The 18,807-nt window shown below is 37.6% G+C and overlaps 1 protein-coding gene across 1 annotated transcript in view; it reads right to left on the bottom strand.

Annotated features, from left to right (window-relative positions):
• Positions 1-18,807, bottom strand: part of Phm (Peptidylglycine-alpha-hydroxylating monooxygenase) — a 285,691-nt gene that overhangs the window by 129,500 nt on the left and 137,384 nt on the right. The window contains exon 4 of the mRNA XM_090406196.1: positions 2,196-2,279. Coding sequence (XP_090262322.1) covers positions 2,196-2,279 — 84 coding nt within the window. The remainder of the gene's footprint in view (positions 1-2,195; positions 2,280-18,807) is intronic.

The following is an 18,807-nucleotide window of genomic DNA, read 5'->3' on the forward strand; positions in this document are numbered from 1 at the left end:
AGTACTGCTCATACATCTGGGACAGTGTCCCAAGAGCTCCCTAAAAATACTTGACACAATAGTATTTTTAGGGAGCTCTTGGGACACTGTCCCAGATGTATGAGCAGTACTCGATGGTTGGGAAGATTTGTGATTTGTACAGGGTTAATAGTTATTCACATTAAAGTAATGCTTTGAGTGAAAGAGGAATCCTCAATTTTTGGATGCCAAGGAGGCAGTGGTTGTAATGCATCTATGCCAAGAGAGTCTTGATGTCAAACTAAACTAATTCCAAGGAGAGAAATCTCATCTTGCCTAGAGATTTGGGTGTTTTTAAAGATAAGGCTTGAGAATGTGGTTTTTTTTTGTGAGGAATAAGATAGTAATCAGGCTGATTAATAACTCATCAATGATCTCATACAGCCATTTAGTATCTACTGCATGCATCTTCTATAAATATTTCCATGGTAAATGTTCATTGGAACTAGTATCAATAATTTCCCCCTGCTTTCTACCAAATCCATTGAAACATATGCATCTATCTGTTTGAATAAAAACTTTAGTTTAATATAACTAAAATCTACATTGGATGTTTCGACCTTTATGTCAAGGTCATCTTCTGGAGCATACAACTATACACAGGAAACAAGCTATACTACAATCAAACTGGTTTGTTAAAGACACTGACCAACTGCTACAACAATTGTTGGCAAGTATTGGAAACTATTCCATACCAATTGGCTGGAATGATGTTAATATATGTACAATATAGTAGACAACACTAATAATAGGACTCTAGCGTTGATGTATAATTTTTTATTTATTTTTTTATTATTATATTTATTTATTTTTTTTATTTTATATATATATATATATATATATATATATATATATATATTTTTTCTCACCAGAGGTCAGGCCAACAATTGTTGTAGCAGTTGGTCAGTGTCTTTAACAAACCAGTTTGATTGTAGTATAGCTTGTTTCCTGTGTATAGTTGTATGCTCCAGAAGATGACCTTGACATAAAGGTCGAAACGTCGAATGTAGATTTTAGTTATATTAAACTAAAGTTTTTATTCAAACATGGTAGTTGTCTCCATAATTTTCAAAAATGCATTCGGATCACCGTGTAAGCCTAAAAGAACATGCATCTATCACCCAACACACCTTCACTGTTGGGGAGCCTCCATAAGTTTTTATGATTCCAAGTTTCTCTATCTTCTCCATTCCAACTGCTGCTAGACTTTGAAGGAGCTTCCCTTCCCATGTGTTTTCCAAGAAATACAATGCACAGACCTTCAAATCTAATGTGAACAAGTTCCTCCTTTCCCAAATCTATTTCCATACACAGAACTATAGGTTGACCAACCAACCTCTCATGTGTGGACCCAATATTAAAAACTTCAACATGACAACTGAAATAACTTCTGTACATTAGAAGATGCCAAATTAGTACTTCAGTTCTTTTGTCTATTACAATTTCAACTGTTTCACTTACTCTTTATAACAAGCTTTGAAGATGTTAGTTTGAAATTGTGTAAAATATAATCTAGTCAATAAATGATTTTTTATTATTTACTGTTTTTTAATCCCATTTTTTTATATTTTCAATCCCATAAAAAAATAGATGAATAACATCCAACACCTAAGCCTGTTTACAAGATTTAAGCGCCTCCGTAGCGCAATTGGAAGAACGACGGTACATTGCGCCCTTCGATTGGAATTGGCCTAAGTTCGATTCTCGTCGCGACGGGAGGAATCTTTATCTGGTCGATTTCAATCGATGGTGAGTTAGCCGATCTCATACGGAGGTAGCAGGGTTTTTTCTCCCGGAAACTCGGGTTTTTCATCCCGCATACATACAAATCGGCCCTTCAGAACACACGCAATTTACAGACAAAAATTACTAGTTGTGGTGGTGTTGGAGGTGGGCGGTAGATGGCGTTGATTCGTAGTAGAGGTAAGGTGTAGAGACAGTTGAAGATGTCCTCCCGCGATGAGTCTTCGGACTCCTTGGAGGTATCAGGAATAATAATAATAATAATAATAATTTGATGGCTGGTTACTTAATCCCTCCCCTCTAACAGTAGTAGCAAGATTTCCAATGAGGTGGATAAATAGCATTTTTTCATACCAAAAAACAACACATTCTTATCAAGACAGATCAAACATATATAGCAGCAATTACTATTTAATTAGTTATTAACCACTTACTTGTAAAATGATCAATGTTGGCATAATGGACTTGTAGCACGAGATAATTTATGCCACTATCTCCTCCTACCTTGAAACCAACCCCTAGAATAACAAAAATTAATTTACTAAAGCAATATACTTGTTAAAGAAAAGAACACAGTGGCTTTGATGAATTAAGTGAATGTCAGGTAATGCAAAAGATTCCAATTTTTTTAAATAATTCCATTTGATATCCTATGCATATAAACCATCTTTTGCTGAACAAGTAAAGACAAAATTTTGCTATTAAATCTACGACTTTATAATTAATGATCATGATTATCACACAGAGTCATAACTATATACTATAACTAATGAGGAGTTTATCCAAGTTAAACACTACACCTAATAAGTAAATATTCACCAATCTGGATCATAAAGAGAAAGCAATAGTCTAGTTTCACAACAATCCATTATGGATAAGTCAGCATGGTTGCCAAGTGGCTATAGCTTGTTCTCTGTAACCAATAGATTCGAATTCAAATTTCATTGCAGGCATAGATGTTTGTAATGTTTTCAGATGAATTTTATTGTTGAATGATGAATAAAAAATGAATGTTATTATGAGACCACCACCACAACTCTACTTCTTGCAGCACTGAAGGAATTTCAAAAAAAATTCCATGCGAGTACTTCATTTATAGAGTATTCACAAGCTTATTGAAAAATTTCTTAGAGTAGTATTCGCTTAATTTTCCAGTTAACCTTTAACAAATAGCAAAGCAGCTGATGATCTAATAGTATTTAAGGAGTTGTAGTAAAATGAATTATTATTATTCTTCCAGACCTCCAAGAAGTCACAAGACTCATTGCAGGAAGCACATCTTAGACAACACAAAGTCTATCATAACGCCTTTAAACCATTCACTGTCTGGACATTCACCATCCTATCTGGCAATGAATTTCATGATCCAACCTTCCTCTATGCAAAAAAAAAAAGCCATTTCTCACCCTCCTACTACTCACCACCTCCTTTTGCAACTTTCCAACGATGAAAGTTGCAAAAGCCATATGAAAAATCTCCCCAGTATTAATTCTGTAAATATCTCTCAACAGTTGAAATGTCTCAATCATGTCATCCCTTTGTCTTCTATCAACCAAACTATGTAGTTTGTATGCCCTCAGTCTATTCTCATAACAATATTCTACAGTTCTGATATCATTTTTGTCATCTGTTTTATACCAAGGTTAATTTAACCTCTTCAAATCCCTGTGATCAGATCTGAGCACAATAATCCATATGTGGCATGATCCAAGACCCATATGTTGTTACATCTTGTCTTCGTCCCTTTTATGTTAATATATATTCTACAGTTTCTATTATCTATCACTTTAGGACATCAGCTATTCCGTTGCCGACAAATTCATAATTGTTTAAAACGACTGTGCCAGCCGGCAACTGAATTCTGATACGCAATTAAACAACTCAAAATATTAAAGGGATCACGTGATTTGCAGTCGTGGTCCCCCCCCCTTTTCTTATAGCAATGGATTCCTCCTTTACTTATGCAGGTCCGAAAGTTTAATAAGTGGAAAATTACATAACATAACAATTCAAATCTCAGAAAACGACAGACTCATGAACTTTGGGTTAAAGAAATACATTTATTTTAAACACTTACATGTATACACTTTAAATAGTAATTTCAGTACTAAAGAGTCTGAACCCCCCCCCCCTTTATGTTAAGATATCCAAAATATCTACTTCTAAATTTATTCTAACAATCCCACACTTTCTTTTGTGTTACTATGTTCAGACTCGGTTAAATTCACACAGAGTTACTCAGTTCCCACATATAAAAACAACACATGCGCATAGTTTGTGTAGAGCATATCAGACGTATTCTGTCTTGTAATTTTAAGATGGGATAATATTCTTATTTATGCTCAGGCTTTATCCTCCCCCTAATTTAGTTAATATTCAAGCTAATTTCTAACATAATGTCATAAATGTTTCTTCCAAATAAACAGTTTGAAGGTTTGGTTTCTTTCTCAGCATAAGCTTAGAGTGGCACTAGCTTATAAGACATAGACAAATTAGTCCAAAACAGTCCTTTAGGCATTATATGAAAGTTAAACGTGTGGAGCTCCTCAATTCCTTGGTTCCTATTCCTTCTTTAGTTACTATTCAAAATGAGTATGAAAGCTTGAAAGCTTGTACATTATCATTCTTGTCTTTTCATGGAGTTGCCGAGACTTCCTTGATTACGCTTCCGTGTTTTCTCACCATGTATTCTCATGGCATCTGCGACTTACTTCTATCATTTTCGAAAGGTTCACCTTTCGCTGACTACATGTTGGCATAACTAACCAACGGCTCTTTACTGGAATTCCAACCTCATTCCTTCAGTGACTATACTCAGCACGGCACATACAGCAACCGGGAGATTGTTGCTGGGTGCCGGCGGTAAGGATCCCTATCCAGGACTTGGATCAGGAACGCAGGAACAGAAAATAAGAGGCAATTCAATCTCGCACCGGACCTTATATTGTCAATGTGAATGCCCTCTCTCGATGACTATGTCATGCTCATAGCGGCGGCCGATTGGTTACCACAACTCCAAACTGTTTTGACATGGCTCTAATACATATATCATCTTATATACATCTAATAATAACATTTCAGTACTGATACATAATTTTCCCTTGTTAAATTTTACACAGACATTATCAACTTTAATTATGGGCTTCTAAAAATCACTTAATATCTACAACTAAAGATGGTTAGATACTTCTGAGTGAGCATATGTACACTATCTTTTTAGCTTTTCTTCTGGAGGCATAAGTATGTCCTTATCCTTAAATCTAATCGTTACCATATGTTGGGTCAGAAGCAGGATGACTCACCAATAGTGAATCAGCACTTTTTCCGACACAACAGTGTGTCTTGATACAATGGAATCACCATTCTTATCTCTACCGGACAAAGTCCCTTCAGCATTGCAGCAGTCCAGTTACCTTCATCTTTGCAATATATTTTGTAAACTTCAAATTTCTATAAATAAACTATCATTCCAACCCTTGCCTCCTCCTTCTCTATTAGAGATACACCAGTAAGTATGTAACCTCCCATCATAGGATCCCAAATTTCAAGACCTTACATTTATTTTCATTAAACTGATATCCCCATTCATTTATAATCCATTTATTTAAATCCTCCTGAAGGGCTACCCACATCAGCATGATTACTAATAACTCTTCCAAGCATCACATTGACTGCAAATAACTGAATACTTCCTATGACCCAGGGACAATATTATTGGCATAAAGGTTAAAATGCAAAGTTCACAGTACTGATCCTTGTAGAACTCCACTTGTGACCTTTAAACTGCTCCCCCCATACACAGCTTGGATATCTATCAGACAGCCAGTTTCTAATCCAATAACCTAATACCTAGCCCCATGTGTTGCAACTTAAATATCAAATTCATGCAACAATCTACTGAATGCTCTTGCAAAATAAATAAATAAATAATAAACAAATCAATATATAAAAATGACAATATATGCCTTTCCCCTCATCATTATTATAAAAAGGTAAGCAAATTACTGAAATAACAGCACCCCTTAACAAATCCATGCTGACCTTCATAGATATTACTCTCATCTGTCCAACTCTGTATGATTCCTCACTAATTTCTCCAAAATCATATTATTGAAGAAACATAAACTTGTCTATAGTTTCATGCCTGCATTCTACCACCCTTTATGGTCTAGTCCAACTGCCTTTCAGGGAACTTAGTACAAATGCATCACTGATTTTCCAGCAATTAGATGGTCTAGACAAAGTTATGAGAGCACACTTGAAATTCCTGTAACCACCAAGCAACACCATGTGTGACTATCTAGTTTACTGGTCCCCATAAATGGTGTTGCTTGTGTTTACACTTGCTTAATTATATATCTCCACTTCATGGTGATTTTAAGTGATTCTTAACTTATTTTGCTTACATTTAACCCTAACTAAGGCTTCTAAGCAAGGGTCAGTTCACAGTGGTGATGGCAGTCTCAAGCAAAAGCTCAAGTCCATATCCACTTGTACTGCATCACTTATATTAATGCATTTCATTTAATAATTCAATTCACATGTAGTGTACAGTTAACAGTTAAGTTTCTAGCAGTCTGTGATGTTTTATAGAAATGCAAAAGCTATAATCCATGGGGTCAGAGGAGTACTGATAAATTATCATTATGTGTATTGGTTCAGCAAAATGGCTAATCTGGCAAGACTCTGAAACCAACAATGCCAGAAAACCAGTGGTGTACCTATATTTAAAACATTCTCTTTATGCACTCTCTATCCTTCCAGGAATAAAACCTGCTTTCCAAGATGAATTCCCAATAAAGTGTTCATAAAACAGCTGCACTAAGTCATAATCATTGGTTGCTAGACCTCCTTTTCTGTCTAACAGGGTCACTGGCTTTAATAGTTTCTCTTCTTACTGGCCACAATAAAAAAAATTCCTTAACCTGGCATTAGTAAGGTGGGGTGTCACAGACCCCAAAGATATAGAAAGAAATAACTGTGACACTGCCACCTTACTAACACCGGGTTAATGTTTTCCTTGAATCCCAGGGCTAATTTCTTCTCATAATACATGTTTTGCTGCTCTTACCATGCTGATCACTTTCCTGGCTTGAGTCTTATATTCCTCATGCAACTGCTCTCTATCCCTCTTATATTTTTCCATACCTCCTTTTCATCTGCAGTTCCCATTTGATATTGTTAGTCATTTACTTTACACCAAATCATGTTGTCTTTTTTACATGGGGAATGCAATTTGCAATGCTGTTGATAAACATTTCTTCACTAACTCCTATATACTGCTCATTCTCTCCCTTGCAATTCTTCCATCCATGGAACTGCCCCTAGCTGATTTCTAAGATTTTGATAGTAACCTGCCTGCCTGCCTGATAATTCCACATAAATTCCTTTCTCCTTGATACTTCTGTACATCTCAGCCTCAACTTATCATAACACTCCATCACCCATTTACCCTATCTATCAAAATATGCTATACCTGTCTACTTCTATTCCTGTCAGGAAATCATCTACTGTCAAACATGTTTCATTGATTCCAATAATCATTGGACAGACTCAGGCTATCAATGCTGCCAAGTCACTTCCTTTTGTATAAAGAAAAAAAAAACATTGCTATATTGCCAACATGTCTATACCTATTATAATTCCTTCCAGACTCCATTTGACTCTGCATATACCATACATTCTCCCAAGTGACTAGTTCCTCAAGAGGCCACCCCTGCTAACTTACCAACACTATTTTCCTGCCTTCAACACACTGAACTTGAAGAAAAAAAAAAATTCTCTCCAGGTACCTGCTCGTCTAGGTTCAAATGCAATCCATCTCTTGCATACAATCACCATCTTCCCTCACATTTTGCTGCTACACAGTTCCTAATATAAACCTCAAATCTCTTGATCATTTGTACCAGCCAACATTATCTAATCACATTCTCACCTCACTTTAGTGCCACACACACACACACACACACACACACACACACACACACACACACACACACACACACACACACACACACTATTGCTCTTCTAGACACCATGAACCATTAAATCTCGATACAACACTTTCCTCAGATCCATTCATTCCATGCTCACCTGCATCCCTCACTCTCTCCCTTCCAACAATCTCCTCTTCCTTGCTCTCTCTCCCACTCTCTCTCTCTCACTTATCTGCCTTCCTCTTATCTCTGTCCCTTGTTCCTGTACTCTTTCCATATAGAGAGATGAGAGAGAGAGAGAGAAAATGATTAGCTCACTCTCTTATTTTCATAACTCATCTCATGTCAGTCATCCTTTCAGGTCTTCTAATCTCTCCTTTCATAAGTCAACTCATTTTTCATAACTTCCACTTCCTCTCTCAGTACATTTATTTTTCTCTGCAAGTATTCTACCTTCACTCAAGATTTACTGTCACAGTCAACACTATCCTTGAGATCTTCCATATCTCCAGTCACACTATTTCTTAATATGAAGTCCATAGCCACCTTACAATCACCTTCTTCTCCTCAACCAGTCACACTACATACTCTTAACTCTTTCCCAGTAAACACTTGTTTCTGTCACACCACTATCACAGCCACTCATGCTCTAGATACTGATATCAAAATCTTCCAACTCCTGCCATTTTCTACATTTTATGCAAACATGCACTCTCCTGTCTCTTACCTGCTATATTTTTAAATAATGGAAGCATATATCTAAACAGGTATGGTGACTGCTATAATTGATAGAGAAACAGCACAACACACAAAGCAGTATATTAAAACAGCATTCAATCACAACATTCAACTCCATACTAAAATGCTAGCATTATACAGTTGACTTTCACTACAGCCAAAAGATTTGTCATAGTGAATAGTTAGCTATAGTGAAATTCATTTAACCTGTAAATTTCTTTTAGGTTTGGTTGGGACTTTTAAGTAGTTTGTTGCAGCAGGCAAGTTTAATAAAGCAGCATTTGTTATTAGTGAGAACTGGCTGTATTTCTTCTATACCAGTTTTATTGTTATTATCATAAACATATGTCCATAGAATCCAAAAGGCATATTGTGGGATATCCTCATTATCAAAGCCCAGTGCTCATGAAATCATGCCTTAAACTGGTTAACTATTTCTGCACTCACTACGCTTTTGACCAATGCATTCCAATCATCCATCACTCAGCAGAAAAAAACTTTTTTTTCACATTCTTGTTCAGCAGATGGCATTCCCTCAATATGTCTTCATGCACCAAACAATTTCAGTGATATGATACAATCTTATTCACTCTTCTCTGGATCCTCTACATGTCCAAATTCTTTAAATGTCAGTTAAGTTGCCATCATAATTCTTGAAATGTGATCTTAAATTTCAGGGTTCTTGTCCATTCAACCATTATTCCAAGTTCATAATCTCCTTGATCTCAATTCAAAACATTTCCACTAAAAATAGCATACAACTGGTCCAAATTTCAAAACCTTATGCTTTGTTAACACTGAACTAGTTTCCCACCCATCCATTAACACAGAGATAAGAAAGTTATTATTCTTCTATGTAAAGGGTTTAATACAGCCACATCTGGATAATGTGTGCAGATTTGGTTGCCAAGGATCCTTGGAGATGAGGAAGTGGTGGAGAGGATCTGGAGACAAATGATCATGATAGTGAATGTTAGTGCATTACAAAGTCTGTTTGACAGACAGAAAAAAAAGAGGAAATATGGTAAGAACATAGTAGTTAATAAAAATGGTTCTATAGGGTTGATGCAGAGGAAATTTTTAGAACATCACTAAACAGGGTAGAACAAGAGATCCTCCCTAGTAAATAAGCATGGTGGGTGCATCAGTACTACATTTTATAAGTGGAGGGAGAGAAAGAGTGGTAAACGAGTAGATGGGTTGCAAGTATGTCATGAGTGCTTTGTCAGAAAATGACTTCAAGGAAAGGAAAACAAAAACACAGTGTGCATGGCTCCAAGGAGATGCTTGTATGAGATTTCTATTAAGCTACATTACTTAGCTGCATAAGACAACTAATCCTAAAACATTAAGTGAAGATGATTAAAAAAAAAAATATTATTATTATTCGTGACACCTCCATGGAGTCCGTAGACTCATCATGGGAGGACACCCACCATACAACTCTCCATCTTCACCACTACAATCATCCACTGTGCAACCAATCATCTACTGACCACCACCACAACTAGTATTTTTTTGTCTGTAAATTGTGTGTTCTGAAGGGCCGATTTGCCTGTATGCGGGATGAAAAACCAGAGTTTCCGAGAGAAAAACCCTGCTACCTCTGTATGAGATCGGCTAACTCACCTTCCATAAAGTCCATATAAAGGAATATTTATATAGACTTAAAGTCCATATAAAGATTCCTCCTATCACAACAAGAATCGAACTTAGGCCTTTTCCAATCAAACGGCGCAACATACTATCATTCTTCTAATTGCGCTACAGCGCTTATATATCACACCCACACACATTATCAAAACTGAATAGTTTAGAAATTGAAATGGGACTATGAGAACAGTAGATTAAACAAACTGCAGGATTGTAGGATTTCATTCAATTTATTATGGCAAGAAAAACTTTCTACATGTTTCGCTGTTATTAACTAACAGCTTCATTAAGAAGATAAACTTATTAGAGAACATACAAGAAATCTCAACACTTATTATTATTATTATTATTATTCCTGATACCTCCAAGGAGTCCGAAGACTCATCGTGGGAGGACATCTACAATTCTCTCTACACCTAACCTCTACTACGAATCATCTCCATCAACGCCATCTACCGCCCACTTCCAACACCACCACAACTAGTAATTTTTGTCTGTAAATTGCGTGTGTTCTGAAGGGCCGATTTGTATGTATGCGGGATGAAAAACCCGAGTTTCCGGGAGAAAAAACCCTGCTACCTCCATATGAGATCGGCTAACTCACCTTCGATTGAAATCGACCAGATAAAGATTCCTCCCGTCGCGACGAGAATCGAACTTAGGCCTATTCCAATCGAAGGGCGCAATGTATCGTCGTTCTTCCAATTGCGCTACGGAGGCGCTCTTAACATCAATTAATTTTGAAATTTATAAAATATTTCAAACATTATCTTCCTCATTGCCACTTATACAAGAAAAATTTGAGGTTCTGTCACAAGCTGCTTTAAAGCTACACAAATGATGGCGATCCATGGATTATTATTACTATTATGATTCAGGATCTCCACAGACTCAAGACAGATTGTGGTAGGCCCACTCCAGAAAACACGAAGTCTATCATACCACTCCTTGAACTCATTCACCATTTGTGCTCTCACCACCCTATCAGACAATGTGTTCCATGCTTTAACCACCCTCCAAAGAAAGAAACCACTCCTCACCTGGGTTGTCTCATGACATCATTTTGCAACTTCCAGAGATGACCCTTTGTCCTTGCTCCTTCTCACTGTTCTACCAAATGAAAGCACTTGCCAGTGTCAACCCTGTAACTACCTCTCAACAGTTTAAATGTCTCAATCATATCACCTCTGCTATCTACCAAACTTTGCAGTCATCCACATTCCCTCAGTCTATCCTCATAACATTATATGATTCAGATATCATTTTTGTTATGTACCTCTGCATTCTTCACTTTGTCAAATGCTTTTGTAAAATCCAAAAATGACAGAATATGCCTTTTCCTCATCAACTGATCTTGTTACTTTATTCTGATTACTAAAACAAGAGCACCCTTCCTTAACAAAGCCATGCTGACTCTCATAGATAACATTACCCTCATCTTCCCAATGCTGTAAATGATTTCTCACTAATTTCTCCATAACTTTAACAAGTACTGGTGAAATACAAACTGATCTATAGTTTGACACTTCCATTCTCCTTCACCTCCTTATGCACCTTTCTCATATCCAGACTAGTTGAAAAGCCAGATCAATGGAGTTACCAGCACATTCTCTCAAAACCCATTGAAAAATCCCATCCTGTCCCATTATTATTATTTAGGCCTCCGAGGAGTCAAAAGACTCATTGCAGGAAGTCCTTCCTAGGAAACACAAGTCTATCAAGACTCAATGTGGGAGGTCCCTTCTAGGAAACACAAAGTTCTCGCTCTCACCACTCCCATCAGGAAATGCATCCCACGGTTCAACCACTCTCCATGCAAAGAAACCACTCCTCACCCTCTTGCTCACAGTTTCCTTTTGTAACTTCCAGGGATGGCCCCTTGTTATCACTCCTTCCCGCTGTTCAACCAAGCGAAAGAACTCCCCAGTGTCAACCCTATAACCATGTCTCAATAGTTTAAAAGTCTCAATCATACCACCTCTCCTTCTATCCACCAAACTCTGCAGTCCACATTCCCTCAGCTGATCCTCATAATTAACATTGTACAGTCCTGAAACTGTCTTTTTTTTTTTTTTTTTTTTTTTTATCTACCTCTGCACCCTTTCCACAGTTAATTTATCCCCTTCAAATCCTGGGGACCAAATCTGAGAACAATAGTCTAAGTATGGTCTGATCAAGGTCTTATACAATAGAATGATAACTCTTTTATCTCTGCAGGTCAGTGTCCTTCTCCTTATTGCAGCGATCCTTTGTGTTACCTTCACCACCTTTGCAATATGTCCCTTGAATTTCAGGTTTCTATCAATCATCTATCCCAGATCTCTTCTCTCCTACTTCCTCCAGTATACCTCCTCCAATAGAGGATGCAGCGTCCCATCGATGTGTCCCAAATCTCAAGACCTTACATTTTGCTGCATTAAACTAACACCCCAATTCATTTGCCCATCTGTCTAGCTTATTCAAATCCTCCTGCATGACTACCACATCTGCACTATTATTAATAACCCTTCCCGGCTTCACATCATCCGCAAACAACTGAATATCCCCTTGCAATCCACTGGCAATGTCATTGATATAAAGGTTAAGCGATATAGGTCCTAGTACTGAGCCCTGTGGGACCCCACTTGTAACCCTCTGCTTCCTTGAAACTGCCCCACCATACACAACTCTCTGATACCTATTGGACAGCCAATCCTGAATCCAGTTGACCAACCTGACATCCAAACCCATGTGCTGCAAATTAAATATCAGCTTATCATGTGGCACCCTGTCAAATGCCTTCGATAAATCCAAGAAAATGGCAGTATATGCCTTTCCCTCATCTACTGCTCTTGTAATTATTATAAAAGGCTAGCATATTACTAAAACAAGAGTGCCCCCTCACAAATAACATTACCTTCATCTGCCCAATGTTGTATACGGTCCCAAACTAATTTCTCCAAGATCTTAACTACCGATGACACACAAACTGGCCTATAATTAGACACTACTTCCAGTCTGCTACTGCCCTTATGCAATGGCGCTATCTTACCTTCCTTCCATTACCTGGGCACTTTTCCTGTAGCCAGACTTTCACTGAAATCGTGGTGAATTACCATCCAGTCTCGCAGCTTTACTGATATCCAGAGTACTCAGTATTTGGAACACGTTTTCCTCCTGCACCTCTAAACCTCGAACTGCCCTATCCCTCTAGTATTAAAATTTACTCCTCCAGGATGAAACACATCAAAAAAGTGTTCGTTGAACAATTCCACTATGTGTCCTCTGCATCAGTCACTATATTCCCATTTTTATCCCACAGTGTCATTCTTCCATAATCATTTCTCCTGCTACTAGCCACATAGGGAAAAAATTCCCTAGGATTTTCTTTTGAGCTTAGGGCCAATCTCTTCTCTTATTCCAGTTTTGCCTTCCTTACCATACTAGTCACTCTCCTGGCCTGTGTCTTATATTCTTCATGCATCTGCTTTTCACCTGTCTCCTTATATCTCTTCCATAGCCCCTTTTTCACATGCAGTTCCTGTTTAATATTGATTTTAATCCACTTTACACCAAATTGTGTCCTCTTCTTCACTTGTGGAATACAGCTTACTATTGCTGCTAACAAATATTCCTTCACAATTTCCCAAGCACTAATGATATCCTGGCCTTCCAATTCCTCCCTCCATGAAACTTCCCAAGTTGATGTCTGAGACTATTGTAATCACCTGCCTTATAATTCTACATATATTCCCCTCTCTTTGATACTCCTGCATGTCTATTCATGTGGTTTTGACTTCCAAGTCAAAACCACATGAATTTTTTCACTCTCTCCAACTGGTGGGAGAGATGCCATCTGAGTTATAATCTGCTCTTCTGATGCTATGACCAAATAATCCAAAACCCTTGAACCTCATGTTCCTTCTGTTACATGTTACCTAAGACATTTGTCCCTCAAGAATTCTAGAAATTCCATTCCCTTATTGCTACATGCATCTTCCTCTCCCCAATTTATACTGCTGTAGTTAAAATCTCCCATAACAATCATTCTTCATGCACTTGCCAAGCTCAACTGTCTAAACATCTCTTGGTCCCCACCCTCTGTGCTCCTTGGTTTGTAGCAACACCCCACTAAATATCCCATCTTGCCATCTCTACCTCACACCATATGCTTTCAAAATTATTAGTGTCACTGCCTTCCAAAGCCTCCACTCTTAGAGGACATAAGTCATCCCTGCTACTTCTATTCTTGTTATTATATCCTCTTCTGTCAACCACATCTCAGTGATCCCAATAATCTTTGGCCAGGCTGATGCTATTAGTGCCACCAATTCCTCTCCTTTATTCTGAATATGCCTATCATTAATATAAAGCATAAAAATGTCACTATTTCTATACCCAGCATTATCCCCTCTAGACTCCACTGGGCTCAGCGCTACCCAAGGTTGTATCCCATCTCCCAAGTACCCTTTCACACAAGAGTACCCTTTCACCCTTGCTACCATCCACCTTGGGCATTCTAGGAATTGTATGTGAGAGACCGCTTGCATTTGAATGAGGAAGGATGTAGGCATCTGGAGAGATTGCTGTTCTGAATGAGTCAGTGTGTCAATGCAGGGAAACATTCAGAATAGCAATCTCTCCAGATGCCTACGTCCTTCCTCATTCAAATGCAAGCAGTCTCTCGCATATAATTCCTCTCTGTCCTCAAACGCTGTCCAAGCATCCACATATTTCAATCCTCTCTTCTGACACATTCTAGCTATTATGTTATTCAATATGACTGCTCTTCTGCTCAGCTCATCACAATCATACCTAGGCAACACGCACACTACCTTTCCTCTTTGCCTCTTCTTTCGTACTACCTTAAGCAAGAATCGCATATTTCTCACTGTCCAATTTACATTACCACTCAAGTCATTTGTTCCTACCATCACAATCATCTCATCCACCCTTTCGCCCCCTCTTAATTGTCATAGCCACACTTTCTATTGTTCCTCCAGGCAAACATTCCTCACACATCCTATCTTACACACCAGGGATCATTGAGTCACCATACATTACACCTCTTGCCATTCCCTCTCGCCTACTGTTTCCATTCTCTCCTCTTCTATCATTCCCATACCTCTTTCTCTTTCCCTCTCTTCTACTGTTTCCATTCTCTCCTCTTCTATCATTCCCATACCTCTCTCGTTCCCTGTCTTTTATTGACATCCAGAGTACTCTGTATTCGAAGCACACTACCTTCTTGCACTTCTAAATGAACCTGCCCTATTAAAACTACTTCTCCAAGATGAAATATACTCCAAAGATGAAATATACTCCAATATACTCCAAGATGAAATATACTCCAAGATGAAATATACTCTAATTCACTGAACAATTCCACTATATCCTTTGCATCAGTCACTCTATTCCCATTTTTATCCAGCAATGTCAGTGAAAAAATTCTTTAGGATTTTCTTTGGATCTCAGGGCCAATCTCTTCATATTCCAGATTTGCCTTCATTACCAGACTAGTCACTCTCCTGGCCTGAGTTGTATTCTTCATGCATTTACTCTCCACTCCTCTCCTTACATCTCTTCCACCTGCTGTTCCCATTTGACATTGTTTGTCATCCACTTTACACCAAATTGTGTTCTCTTTTTCATTTGCAGTATACAACATGCCACTGCTGCTAATAAATATTTCTTCACCAGTTCCCAAGTACTAATGATATCTCGCCTTTCCAATTGCTCTATCCATGGAACTGCCCAGAGCTGATTTCTAAGATTATTATAATCACTTGCCTCATAATTCTATATACATTTCTTTCTCTTTGATACACCTGCATATCTATTCCTTCAAGTCAAAAACACATGGTCACTCTCTCCAACCAGGAGCAGAGATGCTATTTCAGTTACAATCACATCTTCTGATGCTATGACCAAATCCAAAACCCTTCAACCATGTGTTCCTTCTACTACTTGTTGCCTAGACATTTGAGGGACAAATGTCTTAGACATCGTCTAAGACATTTGTCCCTCAAATGTCTTAGGCAATGTCTCTCTTCACCCTCTATGCTACCTGGCTTGTAGCAACACCCTACTGAATATTCTGTCTTGCCCATCCCCACCTCACAGCATATGCTCTCAAAACCATTAGTGCCATTGCCCTCCAAATTCTCCACTCAGAAGATATGATTCACCACTTATTATAAGCAATACTCAGTCACCACATTTACTCTTCCTATCTTGCTGAAAAAATGCTATATGATTCCAATAATCTTTGGACAGGCTGAGGCTATCAGCACCACCAATTCATCTCTTATTCTGGATACCCCTGGTATTAGTATAAAGGATAAACAATGCACTGTTACTGTTTCTATACCTATCATTATTCCTTCCAGACTCCACTGGATTGAGCATGACATGATGTATACCTCCTTTTCCCAAGTGACTATTCCCTCAAGAGACCACCCCTGATAATTCTAGTTTCCCTCCATCAACACACTAACTTGTTTGAAAAACAACATTCTCTCTAGATGCCAACATCTTTCCTTTCAAATGCAAGTCATCTCTCACATACAGTTCCTTTCTATTCTCAAATTCCCTTTAAGCATCCACATAATCCAAGCCTCTCTTTCGATGCATTCTGGCTATCATACTATTCATTACTGATTCTCTCCTCCTCAGCTATGCACTATCATACCTGGGCAACACTATCATACTGGCAACACACTTGCTATCTTCCCTCTGTCTTCTTCCATACAACCTCAAGCATGAACGTTAGATCTCTTGCCACCCAATTCATTTGTTCCCACCATCACAATCATCTCATCCATTCTTTCACCTCACTTAATTGCCACAGTCACATTGTCTGTTGTTCCTCCAGGCAAACACTCCTCTGGAATTCTATCTTTCACACCATAGATCACCACTGAATCTGCATACATCACATCTCTATTCCTTCCTTGCTCACCTTTTCTGCATCCCTTGCTCATTCTCCTTGTTGTGCCACTTACCTGTCATTTCTCTCTCTTCATTCCTGATTCTTGCCTTCCTCTCATTCCCTCCCTCTCTTCTGCTAGTTCACCTATTCTCTCCCCTTCTGTCATTCCCATAACTCTCTCCCACTCCTGCTGATTGGCTTTCCATTCATTGTTTCCTGTCTCCTAATCTCTTCTTTCATGCTTAACTAATTCTTCATACATTCCACTTCATCCGGTGCATCTCTCTCTCGCTTGACATTCATCCTCCCTTTCAACACCATCACCCCAAAACTACACTAGCTTTCAAACCTACTACATTCATTAATTTTATATTCTGATTCACATGCTACTCGTTTTCCTGTCCCATGATCATGCTACTTGTCTCTCTCTCTCTCTCTCTGTAGATATTCATTCATTCATGACATAACACTGCTAAAGTCCATTATGTTAATTTCTAAATCACAAAGTTCTTCCCATTTTCTATAGAAATGCACTCTGTGGTCTCTCATCTGCCATATTTCTAACTGCCAGGATGCATACATGCCAGAAACACCACATAGATCAAAATCCCATAGTAGGCTGTATAAAATGTAGTCCTTAAATGGTGGAGGTCTTGGCAATAAGCCATGGGCAAACTCAATTGCAGCTGCTGCCATTATTCAAACGCTGCACAATGATTACTAACAAACTATACAAAAATATTACATTTGAGTACAAATTCCCCAAGTGCAAACCACCCACAGATGATATCTTCTGTCTAGCTTAGATTCCCTGTAAATTTAAAGCAAAACTAATAAAATTATAACAAACACTTATCTTTTTTTTTCTCTGTTACCTCATAATATGTCTGACTATAATCTCACCTTCTGGCAGACCTTGTTTTTATTGTTTGGAAATGTATTGAAAAAGACCTGGAGGAATTTGTTAGTTTTATTAACAATAATCACCCTAAATTAAGTTCACTTTGGATATTGAGAAGGATAACAAACTTCCATTTTTAGATATTCTAAAAAACAGAAGGCGGAGGAATATTTTTTAGAATTCTATAGGAAGCCATTCGCATATAAGGAAGATATCTTCAAACCAACTGTTTTCATCATCCTCAATGAAATTTATGAATTATCATAACCTTAAAGAATAGTACTACAAGAATAATTAAAAAATGAAACAAAAAAAGGAGAAGTTAATTTTCTTTTCCACCAATTGCTTCAAAATAGCTACTGAAAAAAATGTTACTAAGTTACTCTTCTCCAAGGAAATCAACTCATAATGACCACAGAAACAGATTCTAATAGGAATCTTTCCATAGCATATACTGGAAAATTTCAAGATATATAGCTCATTTTCTAAGCCAAATCATATTAGAACTGCTTTCACTCCTGTTCACAATCTACAGAAATTTCATTGTTCACCAAAAGACAGTTTTTTTGTAAAATATCCTGGAAGAAGTTTTGAGATCAATTTAAAAAAAAAAAAAAGTACAACATGGAGTATAAAAAAGAAAAGTGGCCTCACTGCACATTTTTTTCTCAAACAGCATGAAATGCATTGGTCTTCCATCTTACCTAATCTAGAATGACAGTCTTTTTTTTTTTTTTTTTTTTTTTTTTTTTTTTTTTTTTTTTTACGGGCACATAAGGAATCCTTTGGAAGCTATAAGATGATATATGGTACTTTGAAAAGGAACCATTGCCTCATTTTTCATAATTGGAAGTCTTTCATACATCATTATAATCTATCAGATCTCAATTATGCCAATAACCATCTAA

The sequence above is a fragment of the Typopeltis vanoorti genome, chromosome 16, assembly GCF_054136105.1.
Source record: "Typopeltis vanoorti isolate ZY-2024b chromosome 16, IOZ_Tvanoo_1.0, whole genome shotgun sequence".
Lineage (NCBI taxonomy): Eukaryota > Metazoa > Arthropoda > Arachnida > Uropygi > Thelyphonidae > Typopeltis > Typopeltis vanoorti.